Source organism: Capra hircus, chromosome 29, assembly GCF_001704415.2.
Source record: "Capra hircus breed San Clemente chromosome 29, ASM170441v1, whole genome shotgun sequence".
In the NCBI taxonomy this organism is placed as follows: Eukaryota; Metazoa; Chordata; class Mammalia; order Artiodactyla; family Bovidae; genus Capra; species Capra hircus.
The window spans coordinates 10,065,944-10,080,033 of record NC_030836.1 but is presented as its reverse complement, the minus strand read 5'-3'; the positions used below and the strand labels follow the sequence as shown (position 1 = coordinate 10,080,033).

Here is a 14,090-nt window from a genome sequence, read left to right as displayed (position 1 = left end):
ATATATATGTATGTGTATATATATATATTTCTTTTTTCCTGAAAGGCAATCACATTCCTTTTGGCCTTTCTTCAATAAGACATACAAGTTCAAAATGCTAACAGAGGATATAATTCACTTAAATTATGCAACTGGAATTCCACAGCTGGCCTGTCTGGCTGGCTCAGTGCTCAGTGAACACAGCGTCAGAAACCCTCTCCAGTAATAACAAAGTCCTTCCAGACAAGGGGCAAATCTCCCAAACTTAAGCTTAACTTTGGCTGCTCATTAGCTTCAGTAAGTGAATGTCAACAGGGTGACAACGTCAGGGCAGCGATGTGCCCACACAGCCTAAGCCAGCAGCCCACTCAGCGCTGAGATTTTGTACAATCAATATCAGCAACTTCCAGTGATAATAATTTGTTTATATGAACAGAATGGTCAGGTATCCCACAGATCACATCCTAATGTCATTACAGCCACTGAATTTAATCCCCGGTGCTTAAACAATTAAGCTGCATGAAACCAGGCAGCTCACAGCACTTTTTAAAAGGAAGACTTTAAATCCTAATCTAAAAGCACGCTCTAGGGCTTTTTACCTTCTGATTTCTTGGTTCTGGCCTACTTCAATAATATTCATCTTTTCCTCCCCCCACTGCACCCCCCCAAGTGTGAGCGTGAACCTGAATTGCAAACAGTTAAACCTGAAGGTCACTTCCCAGCAGCGTTCCAACATGCTCCCCCGGCGAGGCTGCACGGCCACAATAAAACAAAGCCCTTGCAACCACCTGTAATAATCTGCCTGTTCAGCCAGCAATCCGAAAAGTCCTGAAGCTACACAAGGTAGACATTTTCTGCAGCTGATTTCACATTTATATTGTGCCCAGCTGCCGGCTCGGCGCCTCTTACCTTCACGTTAGTCCGGAGTGCACAGTAGCATGCAAAGAACATCGCAGTAAATAAGGAGCATATGGACCGGTGTTCAGCTTCTCAGCACAGCGCAAGCCCCACACACACGATCCTGGGCATGTGCTACTAAGGAGCATCCGTTCCCTCTGTCAGTTTGAAAATGCATTGATCTCTGTTTTCTCTGACTACAGAACGACATGTCTTGAAGGCACAGAGTGAGGGCTCGAAATCTCTTCATTGGCTATATATAGCATTGTGCCCAGTAATTTCAATTAGCTGAGAATTCAGCATCTGAAAGTTAAGACTTCAGTTGCTTTTCTTCTAGCATTTTAAATCACTGGGTTTAAAAAAAAAAAAAAAAAAAAAACGGGAGGGGGGAATGAGCTCAGCCAGGAAGGAGGAGGTGGGGGGGAAAGGTGAAGAATTGAAATTTAACCAATGAGTTACTTATATTTCTGGAGAGCCCTGGTGCTATCCTATTAGATACTTTACAAGGGGATTGCATCAAGCAGACTGTGAACGAAGAGGAAACCCTTTTCCCTTTGGAGGTTTAATATGAGCTCTGCACTATATTCTAGACTCTTCTGATGCAGCGCCCTGTTTGGCAAATACTACCAATCACTGCAAACGTACCTCATCCTGCTTCCCTGTGTGGAACAGGACCGACACCAAAGGATCCCTGTCTTCTAAAGTCCCCTAAAATGTAAGCTGGGTCCCCTTGGGGTGATCTGCAGTTCCACGGCTGAAAAGTACCACCTTTTCTCACTTCCCTGTCCTGTAATATCTGTTACATCTTCCAGGGATATCTAAAGTTGATAAGCTCACTAATAAAACGATGCATCCAATTTTCCCAAACTAACCTTTATTGATAGATGACAATTGATAATAGAAGATGGGATTGGAATGAAGAGAGAAGATTCCAGGGGAAAACAACTACAGACTCAGTAGCTACTGCTGCTGAATATAATATGTTCAGCTGGTTCTGGAAGGGAGAGAGCGAGAGAGAAAAATAAAAGCTTCTGCCCCCACGAATCCATAAGGGGGTAAAAAAAAAAAAAACCTTAATTCAAAAGCATCGTCAGATTCTCCCGTCTGTTGTCATTCCTCTCAGACACCGGATGCTGCAAATTAACTCAATTTTTACTGAGTCAAAAGGGCAAAGTACAATTTAAGGTTCTAAACTCTTATTTCCAGCCTTCGGAAGCCCTAATGCTCAGCTAGAATTCTAAAGCTATCTGGCTAAATGCAAGCAGAAATGAACAGTTCTCACTGCAGCAAAAATAGTAGGAGAAAAAGAGTGGTTTGTCTTTGCCACAACGTTCTCCATCAGCTTACAGCAACAGGGAAGATCAGCATAACTCACTGGAAAAAGCTGCAGTGACTTTTAGGATTTTTCTTTAATGTGTTTTGCATAAGCCACCTCCCCTCTGGAGCCTGCAGCGGTGCTGAGGCAGTCAGAGCACTGGGCATTTCTCCTGAGCAGCTTCAGAAGGGAGCAAGGTATTTAAGGCAGAGAAATTAAAAGAAAAAGAAAAGCAGGGTTTTCTATTTCTCTGTTAATGACAAGCATTCAGAAAAGTGTCGTCAGTTCTGACTAAACAGCTATTTTGGGCTGTCATTGTTTGTGCCTTTTTTTAGGAAGGAAAAAGGCAATCTTGTCTTAAGCTAGAGATTATTTAGCATCATAAGAGAAGGCATCCACTTAATTTGATTTCCAGTTCCGTCTGTCATATGAGTCTAGGTAATTACAAATTTTAAGCACTTGCAACACAACCAGTGATTTCCAGGACACTAAAAAATTGACAAGGATGCCCAACTCTCATCATTTCACAACTTGTATTAATGGCTTTAAATACAGAACCAAGCATTTGAGTTGAATAACACTTTCCTCTCCTGAGGTCATAGCAGGTCACATTTCCTGCAGCTATTCCCAATAAATGAATCCAAACATAGAAACTCAAGGCCATGGAAAACATAGGAGAATTTTAAAATGAGTTTCTGGGGGTTCAGAGGATTTTTAAAAACCAAATTTTCAGTCTGTGAATAAGTACTATTCATTTTTTTTCATTAGGAATAGTGGGAAAAAGCAACTCTGTGTCTTTTTTATTATTATCTTAATACATCCTAAGGTATTCGGATGGCCTAGCAGAGACAGAGCAAAAAAGCTGAAAATGTTCTAAATCTCAGACAGTTCACAGGCAAGGGTTAAATAAAAATGAAGTTACAAGTGAAAAAGCACATGTAGGTTTCCTTGACAAGTTAATCAGTGAGGACTTCAGATCTGACGTGAGCTACAGTGGTAATATTTACATATTTCAAAGAAACGCTCTTACACTTACAGACCGGCTTAAAACTTCCATAAATACTTATCCATCCCAAAGCATTCCCATACAGACATGTGCTCTACCTGTAGATTTATGCCTTATTTTCTTAAGTATACTGGGATAGCCGACTTATTATTGCCAATTCAGACATGCAGGAAATGAGGCATTAACTACAATGACAATGCTCCACCTAAAAGTATTCCCTATTTGTAGTCAGAGCCTTCAACAGGAGTAATATTTGCTATTGTAAAAGGAAATTATAACTGCTTACATATTTTTAGAAACAACATGGTAAATCTAGGCTGTAGTACTCACAAGCAAATAGTTGTAAAATATTACTTCCATGTCAGATTCTTTCTTTTACCATTTGTGAAACGAAGATTTATAAAACAGGAATAATATTTAATTCATAGTGTCATGGAGAAGATAAAAGATGAATCCTATCATCAAAATAGTCTAGATGGATTGAGGACTTAAGTATAAAAATTAAAACCATAAATGTATTAGAAGAAAACATAGATTTGGTTTGGGTTTAGATTTTGTAGCATATTGACTGGGGAATCCTGAAGCCATATAAGAAAAGATAAACAAATGTTGAGTATATAAATATATAAAACTTCTGTTTGGCTAAATTAAATGTAATGATAAATGACAAACGGGGGAAATATTTGTAACACATTCAATGGAATTATTTTTTAAATAAAAAGAATTTTTATAAATCACTAAGAAAAAATATAAAACCAAATGGAAAAAAAAAACAGGTAAAGAACATAAAGTGGCAATTTACAAAAAGACCACAAGACACATTAAAAATTCTCCACCTCATTCATATTTAGGGAAAAGCATACAAATTAGGAAAGGTTTTTAAATTGAACATATATTGAGTACTAATGAGAATGCATTAATTTGAGGAAACTTTTTGGAGGAAATATATCAAATATTTTTAAAAGCACATTACTATCACCTCACACCAGACAGAAAGGCCATAACCAAAAAAATCCACAAACAACAAGAGCCAGAGAGGGTGTGGAGGAAATGGAGGCCTCCTAAACTGCTGGTGGGATGTAAACTGATACAGCCACTATGGAAGACAGTATGGAGAGTCCCTTAAAAACTAGGAATAAAGCTACCCTATGACCCAGCAATCCCACTTCTAGGTATATACCCTGAGGAAACCAAAACCAAAAAGACACATGTACCCCAAAGTTCATTGCAGCATGATTTACAACAGCCAAGACATGGAAGCAACCTAGATGTCCACTGACAGATGAATAAATACAGAAGCTGTGGGACATACATACAATAAGATACTACTCAGCCGTGAAAAGGAATGCACTTGAGCCAGTTCTAAAGAGGTGGATGAACCTAGAGCCTATTATGCAGAATGAAGTAAGTCAGGAAGAGAAACACAAATATTGTGTATTACACACAAGTATGGAATCCAGAGGCATGGTACTGATGAACCTATTCACAGAGCCGCAGTGGAGACGCAGGCATAGAGTTTCCTCGGGGAGAAGGAGAGGGTGAGACGAATGGAGAGAGCAGCAAGGAAGCACATACACTAAGATATATAAATGGATGGCCAACATGTGTATACACACACACACACACACACATATATATTATAAACATTCATTAGTGCGAGACTTAGTTGTAAGGTTTATCTTTATCACAGAATGCTAGGCAATTACTAGAAAACATAAGGTACATGTACATATTTTTATACTGGAAGATGCCTAAGTTATAATGTTAAGTGTACAAATAAGGTTGCCAAAGAGAATGTGTGCTATGAGCCTATATCTGTGTGTATATTCATATACAGTTCTGGTAGGTGTGTAGGGGGGTGTGTGTGTGTGTGTGTGTGTGTAAAATTTTGACAATGATCATCGGAGACTGAGACTTGGCTTACACGAGCAGTATGATATTACCTTTCATTTTTTCAATTTATATCCCTCTATATACTACAGACATCTCATCCACAATGAGATGAATATTCTCTCTCAATAAATGAGGGAAATAAAGACAAAAACAGGAAACATTAGGACATGAAAAGGGATTTGTCTATTCTTGTCTTCATTAAGCAGAGGTCACAGAACAATCATGATGTGAGAGATGGGAATCTACCAATTTCTGAGTTGATCTGAGTTCCAGAATGCCCCGTGTGGTGCAGACATCTCCCTGGAATGCATGTATTTCTAGTGCATGCAATATATTTATCTTAAAGCATGGCCAACTACTTTATTTGCTTCTTAAAATGACTATCAAGTAAATTTGACATGAGGCAAACTTTACTTTATGCAGGCAAATTTTACTTTATGTACTGAGTTCAGAAACTGCCTTCTTTATATATTCAGTGTGTATCTCTCTCTCTCTCTCTTTTTTTTTTTGTTTGGTTTGCAATGAACATTGCTATAGACCGAATATATTCTTCCAAAATCCATATGTTGAAACCTAAACTCCAATATACTGATATTTGGAGGTGAGACCTCTGAGAGTTGATTAGGTTTTCATGAATGGGATTAGTATCTTTACAAAAGCAACCCCATAAAACATCATTGTCCCTTCCACTACAGGATACAGAGTATATCTGTGAGGATACAGGGAAAAGGCCATCTATGAGCCAGGAAGCTGACACTCACCAGACACCAAACTGGACTTATAGACTCTAGAATTGTGAGAAATACATTTTTTGTTGTTCATAAGCCACCCAGTCTACAGCATTCTGCTACTGCAGGGCAAATGGGCTAAGATAAGCATGTACTCCTTTTTAGAATATAACCTAGTTTTATAATTTTTAAAAAAACTATTAAAGAAATATACAGATATAATTTATTAACATAATAACAGCAACAATGTCTATTGATACAGAAAAAATTATATCTCTGAACATTTTCCTTATCTACAAAATAAGAAGATTCAACTACCTAGTACTTTCAGACAGAGTAAAATTGGTACTTTTGCTTGCTTTTTGTTTTTTTTTTATTTAGCCAAGATAGATATGTATGTTTAAATGTTAAGAATCCACTAAGTTGTACTCCAAACCAATTAAATCGGAATCTCTGGGGGTAGAACTAAGGCATCAATATTTTATAAAGCTCCTCAGGTGATTACAGTGTGCAGCTAAGCCTGAGAATACTGATTCTGTAAAGGGACAGAGAGTAAATATTGTAGGCTTGCGAGCCGTATAAGCATGGTCACAACTATTCAACTTTGACACTGTAGTGAGAAAACAGTGATAGATCTTACATAATGTGTCTCAATAAAACTTTATTAACCTTAATGTTTAAATTCCATATGGGCTTCCCTCATAGCTCAGTTGGTAAAGAATTTGCCTGTGATGCAAGAGACCCCGGTTTGATCCTTGTGTTGGGAAGATCCCCTGGAGACAGGAAAGGCTACCCATTCCAGTATTCTAGCCTGGAGAATTCCATGGAGTAAGTCCATGGGGTTACAAAGAGTCAGACACAACTGAGCAACTTTCACTTCACTTAAATTTCATATAATGTTTTCATGTCACAAAATATTATTCTTCTTCTGATTATTTTCAATCACTTAAAAAGGTAAAAACATTTCTTAGCCTGTGGTTTGCCAATCTCTGTTCTAGAGTTTTAGGCATGCATGTTCAGTCACTTAGCCATGTTCTACCCTTTGTAACCCTATGGACTGCAGCCCAACAGGCTCCACTGTCCAGGGCATTTTTCAGGCGAGAATACTAGAATGGGTTGCCATTTTCTTCTCCAGGGGATCTTCCTGGCTCAGGGGTCGAATCTACATCTCTCACATTTTCCTGCATTGGCAGAAGACTTCTTTACCACTGAGCTACCTGGGAAGCCCTGTAGAGTCTTGGGCAGTGGTTCTTAAAGTGTGGTTTTGGGGATAGCATCAGTCTAAGCTGGGAATTTGTTAGCACTTAAAATTCTCACATCATACATCAGATCTATCAAATCAGAAATGAGGAATATGGCTCAGGAATCTGTGTCAACAAGCCTTCCAGGTGATTTTCATATAAGCTCAGGTTTGAGAGCCATTATTCTGAAAAGAGGAAGAGAGGAAAATGGATACCTAAGGCTCACAGGAAAATAGGAAGGGGTAGACTCCAGTGTATAGGTAGAGGAAGCAGCCTTAGAGGGGAGAGACTATAGATAATAAAGAGAAAATGACTATAGGTGCAAGTGAGATAATTCTGGAGTGGAGGCTCAAGACTCCAAGATGAATGCCAGTTGAGTAAGAAGTCCCTACAACACCTCAGAACTCAGAATTCTATCCCCTTTAGAAACTAAAGAGTAAAAACAAACAAACAAAAAACCCTCACAATTAAGATCCTTTCTGCCACTTACTAGCTGTGTGACCTTGGGCTAGTTACATAACCTCTCTCTGCCAGAGTATTCCCCTGGAAAGTAAAGATAACAAGCCTACTTCACAGGGATGCTAGAAGGACTAAAATAAATAAGGTATTCAAATTGCTTAGTGTAGTACCTGGTATATAATAATTTATCAGTGGTAGATTTTAGTGTAAAGAAGACAAATGATAGAGTTAAGGAGCAAAGAAAAAAAAAAGATGTTAATATTTCTCTTGACTAATCTCTACCTAGAAAATTCACTGCAGGGGTTTGTAAACCTAGGATTTTCCTGGGACGTCCAATTGGCCCAAAAGGGGATTCTCAGGAAGTTTGCTTATCTCATTACAACTTTGAATTGATTTTGTATCATTGGACTTTCTTTCCTGGAGTTTTTCTGAGAAAATAATAACTGATTTACAAATTACAAAGCACTTTAAACTTCTTAGGATTTTCCACACAAGTGTCCATAAAGGCTGAGGAGAATTCATTTATTATCCTTGGAGGTATATGAACAAAATAGAATGTCTCTAATATTGCAGTTATCTTAAAAATCTATATAGATGTTAAATTCAACAGTATCTTTGTATTTATTATAAAGTAATATTTTGTATTAGTTATTGACCAGTAGATTTAATAAGCCAAGAAGGCTGTGCAATGTTTATCCCATGACTATGACAACCCTTTGACATACATGCTACTGTATATGCTTAGGGGTACGCTTTTGCCTCACTTCAGAAAGTAGAAATAAATTCCATTTGATTCTTGATTCTGACTTAAGCCCTGAAGATACTGGCATTACTTCTTGCATCCAGTGAGAAAAAATAGCAGTGATTAAATGAATTGTTTAGATTTAAACAGAAGCTAGAGGTATTTTTCTCTCTTTGCTTCTTGATGAGTCTGGCTAATGGTTTGTCAATTTTATTTATCCTTTCAAAGAACCAGCTTTTGGCTTTGTTGACTTTTGCTATGGTCTCTTTTGTTTCTTTTGCATTTATTTCTGCCCTAATTTGAGAGATCACAACAGACAACACAGAAATACAAAGGATCATAAGAGACTACTATCAGCAGCTGTATGCCAATAAAATGGACAACGTGGAAGAAATGGACAAATTCTTAGAAAAGTACAATTTTCCAAAACTGAACCAGGAAGAAATAGAAAATCTTAACAGACCCATCACAAGCACGGAAATTGAAACTGTAATCAGAAATCTTCCAGCAAACAAAAGCCCAGGTCCAGACGGCTTCACAGCTGAATTCTACCAAAAATTTCGAGAAGAGCTAACACCTATCCTCCTCAAACTCTTCCAGAAAATTGCAGAGGAAGGTAAACTTCTAAACTCATTCTATGAGGCCACCATCACCCTAATACCAAAACCTGACAAAGATGTCACAAAAAAGGAAAACTACAGGCCAATATCACTGATGAACATAGATGCAAAAATCCTCAACAAAATTCTAGCAATCAGAATCCAACAACACATTAAAAAGATCATACACCATGACCAAGTGGGCTTTATCCCAGGGATGCAAGGATTCTTCAATATCCGCAAATCAATCAATGTAATTCACCACATTAACAAATTGAAAAATAAAAACCATATGATTATCTCAATAGATGCAGAGAAGGCCTTTGACAAAATTCAACATCCATTTATGATAAAAACTCTCCAGAAAGCAGGAATAGAAGGAACATACCTCAACATAATAAAAGCTATATATGACAAACCCACAGCAAACATTATCCTCAATGGTGAAAAATTGAAAGCATTTCCCCTAAAGTCAGGAACAAGACAAGGGTGCCCACTTTCACCGCTACTATTCAACATAGTTCTGGAAGTTTTGGCCACAGCAATCAGAGCAGAAAAAGAAATCAAAGGAATCCAAATTGGAAAAGAAGAAGTAAAACTCTCACTGTTTGCAGATGACATGATCCTCTACATGGAAAACCCTAAAGACTCCACCAGAAAATTACTAGAGCTAATCAATGAATATAGTAAAGTTGCAGGATATAAAATCAACACACAGAAATCCCTTGCATTCCTATACACGAATAATGAGAAAGTAGAAAAAGAAATTAAGGAAACAATTCCATTCACCATTGCAACGAAAAGAATAAAATACTTAGGAATATATCTACCTAAAGAAACTAAAGACCTATATATAGAAAACTATAAAACACTGATGAAAGAAATCAAAGAGGACACTAATAGATGGAGAAATATACCATGTTCATGGATCGGAAGAATCAATATAGTGAAAATGAGTATACTACCCAAAGCAATTTACAAATTCAATGCAATCCCTGTCAAGCTACCAGCCATATTTTTCACAGAACTAGAACAAATAATTTCAAGATTTGTATGGAAATACAAAAAACCTCGAATAGCCAAAGCAATCTTGAGAAAGAAGAATGGAACTGGAGGAATCAACTTGCCTGACTTCAGGCTCTACTACAAAGCCACAGTCATCAAGACAGTATGGTACTGGCACAAAGACAGACATATAGATCAATGGAACAAAATAGAAAGCCCAGAGATAAATCCATGCACCTATGGACACCTTATCTTTGACAAAAGAGGCAAATACAATGGAGTAAAGACAATCTCTTTAACAAGTGGTGCTGGGAAAACTGGTCAACCACTTGTAAAAGAATGAAACTAGATCACTTTCTAACACCACACACAAAAATAAACTCAAAATGGATTAAAGATCTAAATGTAAGATCAGAAACTATAAAACTCCTAGAGGAGAACATAGGCAAAACACTCTCAGACATAAATCACAGCAGGATCCTCTATGATCCACCTCCCAGAATTCTGGAAATAAAAGAAAAAATAAACAAATGGGATCTAATTAAAATTAAAAGCTTCTGCACAACAAAGGAAAATATAAGCAAGGTGAAAAGACAGCCTTCTGAATTGGAGAAAATAATAGCAAATGAAGCAACTGACAAACAACTAATCTCAAAAATATACAAGCAACTTCTGCAGCTCAATTCCAGAAAAATAAACGACCCAATCAAAAAATGGGCCAAAGAACTAAATAGACATTTCTCCAAAGAAGACATATGGATGGCTAACAAACACATGAAAAGATGCTCAACATCACTCATTATTAGAGAAATGCAAATCAAAACCACAATGAGGTACCACTTCACACCAGTCAGAACGGCTGTGATCCAAAAATCTGCAAGCAATAAATGCTGGAGAGGGTGTGGAGGAAAGGGAACCCTCCTACACTGTTGGTGGGAATGCAAACTAGTACAGCCACTATGGAGAACAGTGTGGAGATTCCTTAAAAAATTGCAAATAGAACCACCTTATGACCCAGCAATCCCACTGCTGGGCATACACACCAAGGAAACCAGAATTGAAAGAGACACATGTACCCCAATGTTCATCGCAGCACTGTTTATAATAGCCAGGACATGGAAACAACCTAGATGTCCATCAGCAGATGAATGGATAAGAAAGCAGTGGTACATATACACAATGGAGTATTACTCAGCCGTTAAAAAGAATTCATTTGAATCAGTTCTGATGAGATGGATGAAACTGGAGCCAATTATACAGAGTGAAGTAAGCCAGAAAGAAAAACACCAATACAGTATATTAACACATATATATGGAATTTAGGAAGATGGCAATGACGACCCTGTATGCAAGACAGGAAAAAAGACACAGATGTGTATAACGGACCTTTGGACTCAGAGGGAGAGGTAGAGGGTGGGATGATATGGGAGAATGGGAATTCTAACATGTATACTGTCATGTAAGAATTGAATCGCCAGTCCACGTCTGACGTAGGGTGCAGTATGCTTGGGGCTGGTGCATGGGGATGACCCAGAGAGATGTTGTGGGGAGGAAGGTGGGAGGGGGGTTCATGTTTGGGAACGCATGTAAGAATTAAAGATTTTAAAATTTAAAAAATAAAAAAAATTAAAAAAAGAAAGTAGGGGGTAAAAGATGAAAAGCTTGCAATGATCTCACCAAGCTGGACAACTGGCTATAAAATGACATGAAATAAGTTAGTTCCTGTTGGTCAGTTTTACAATAAGATACCCCAAACCTTTCTTTGACAGCAGTTTTGGAGAAAACAAGAATAAAAAACATGGACAAATTTAAAAAAAAAAAAAAAAAAAAAAGAAGCTAGAGGTAGAACTCCAATACTAGGTCTTCCAATTCCAAAGGCCAGAGCAAATTTCTCAAGATCACAGTGCCTGCATAGTGAGTCTTAATTATTTCAGAAATAACACTCCATTTATATACAAATACCTTAATGTCTCAATTACTATCTTGATAGAAAATAAGCAATATAACCTATATTTACAGAGGTTTTAAATATTCAACATAATGCAATATAAAGAAGAAATAAGTAAAAGAATGGAAATGCTTAAACAGTATATTTCAATGGAAATGCTCAGGGAAAACTCCATCAACAGTATAGTCAAATGGTCATGAACTCGCACCCACACATTTAGACAAACATGGATATACTGAATTGGTTCCTCAAACATCTGAAGCAACATTGCTATTAGTGACATAATATTCTGGACTGTTGAAAACTCTTGGTAAACTTCTTAGCAAAACAACATCAATGTTAGTTGATCGGTTGCTTCTGTATCATGGATATTGTGAATAATGCTGCAAGGAACATGGGAGCACAGACATCTATTCAAAATATTGATTTCATTTCTTTTGAATATACACCCAGAAGTGAAATTGCTGGTTCACACAATAGATGCATTTTTAATATTTTAAGGAGCCTCCATACTGTTTTCCACAATAGCTGCACCAATTCACAATCTCATCAACAGTGTATAAAGCTTCGCTTTTCTCCACATTCTCACCAAAAAAGGTTATCTTTTGACTTTTTGATAATAACTGCCATAACAGATATGAGGTAGTTATTTCAATGAGGTTTTGATTTGCATTTCCCTAATGATCAGTGAAGTAGGATATTTGTTTCATATACCTGTTGGCCATTTGTAAGTCTTCTTTGGAAAAAAGTCTATTTTAGGCCCCTTGCTCATTTAATTGGATTATTTATCTTTTTATTGAGTAATATGAGTTTTTTCATGTATTTTGGATACTAGCCTCTTATCAGACGTAGTTTGCAAATGTTTTCTCGGCTTTCTAGGGTTGCCTTTTGTTTTGCTGACTTTTCCTTTGTTGTGCAAGAGCTCTTTAGCTTGATGCAGTCCATGCATTTATTTTCGCTTTTGTTGCATGTGCTTTTAGTGCCATATCCAAAACGTCATCGCTGAGATCAAAGTCAAGGACTTCTTCCATGATATTTTCCTGTAGGAGTTTTATATATTAGGGCTTATATTCAAATATTTAACCTATATTGATTTGATTTTTATATATGGTATAATATAAAGGTCTGTCTTATTCTTTTGCATGTGGATATATAGTTTTCCAACATCATTTATTGAATAGACTCCACTGCGTTTTACTCTCTTCTTAAAAATTAGTTGGGCATATATGTGAGGGATTTATTTCTGGTCTTTCTATCATGTTCCATGTTCTCTTTGTCTGTTTCTAGGTTTCTGCAGTATGTGAACTGAGAACATCCAGATGTACAAGATGGGTTGCAAAGAGGCAGACGAATCAGAAATAAAATTGCCAACATTCGTTGGATCATGGATAAAGCAAGAGAGTTTCAGAAAAACATCTACTTCTGCTTCATTGACTATGCTAAAGCCTTTAACTGTGTGAATTATAACACACTGCGGCAAACTTTTAAGGCGATGGGAGTACCTGGCCACCTTACCTGTCCCCTGAGAAACCTACATGCTGATGAAGAAGCAAAGTTGTTAGAACTGGACATGGAACAATAGACTGGTTCAAAACTGGAAAAACAGCATGACAAGGCTATCTACTGTCATCCTGCTTATTTAATTTATATGCAGAATACATCATGTGAAATGATGGGCTGGATGAATCACAAGCTGGAATCAAGACTGCCAGGAGAAATATCAACAACGTCATTGCAACCCCATGATCTGTAGCCCGCCAAACTTCTCTCTCCATAGAATTCTCCAGGCAATAATACTGGAGTGAGTTGTCATTTTCTTCTCCAGGGGATTTTCCCAACCCAAGGATCAAACTAAGGTCTCATGAATTACAGGCATATCTTTCCATTTATTTTTGCCTTATTCTATTTCTTTCATTTAAGGTTTATAGTTTTCAGTGTAGAGATCAGTCACTCCTTGATTAAATTTATCCCTGAGCATTTTATTGTGTTTGATGCTATTGTAAATAGGATTGATTTTGAAATTTTTTCAGGTATTTTTTTAATAGTGTAGAAAAATGCTACTGATTTCTCTATGTTGATTTTGTATCCTGCAACTTTACTGAATTCATTAATTAGACCTAACAGTTTTTGGTGTGGTCTTTAAGTTTTTCTATATAGATCATTTTATCTGCAAAGAGAGGAAATTTTACCACTTCCTTTCTGATTTGAATATATTTTCTTTTTCTTACCCAATTGCTTGGGCTAAGACTTCCAGTACTATGTTGATTAGAAGTAGCAA

The 14,090-nt window shown here is 37.1% G+C and overlaps 1 protein-coding gene across 14 annotated transcripts in view; it reads right to left on the bottom strand.

The window, feature by feature from the left end:
- Positions 1-14,090, bottom strand: part of DLG2 (discs large MAGUK scaffold protein 2) — a 2,364,981-nt gene that overhangs the window by 1,640,029 nt on the left and 710,862 nt on the right. The window contains exon 1 of one of the 14 annotated variants that reach the window (XM_013975776.2): positions 889-1,232. The exons of 11 other annotated variants lie outside the window; for them this stretch is intronic. In XM_013975776.2, the coding sequence (XP_013831230.2) occupies positions 889-930 (42 nt within the window). In that variant the 5' untranslated portion in view covers positions 931-1,232. Of the gene's footprint in view, positions 1-888; positions 1,233-14,090 lie in introns of those variants that run through there. 2 more of the 14 variants (XM_018042828.1, XM_013975774.2) reach the window with 2 other exon arrangements.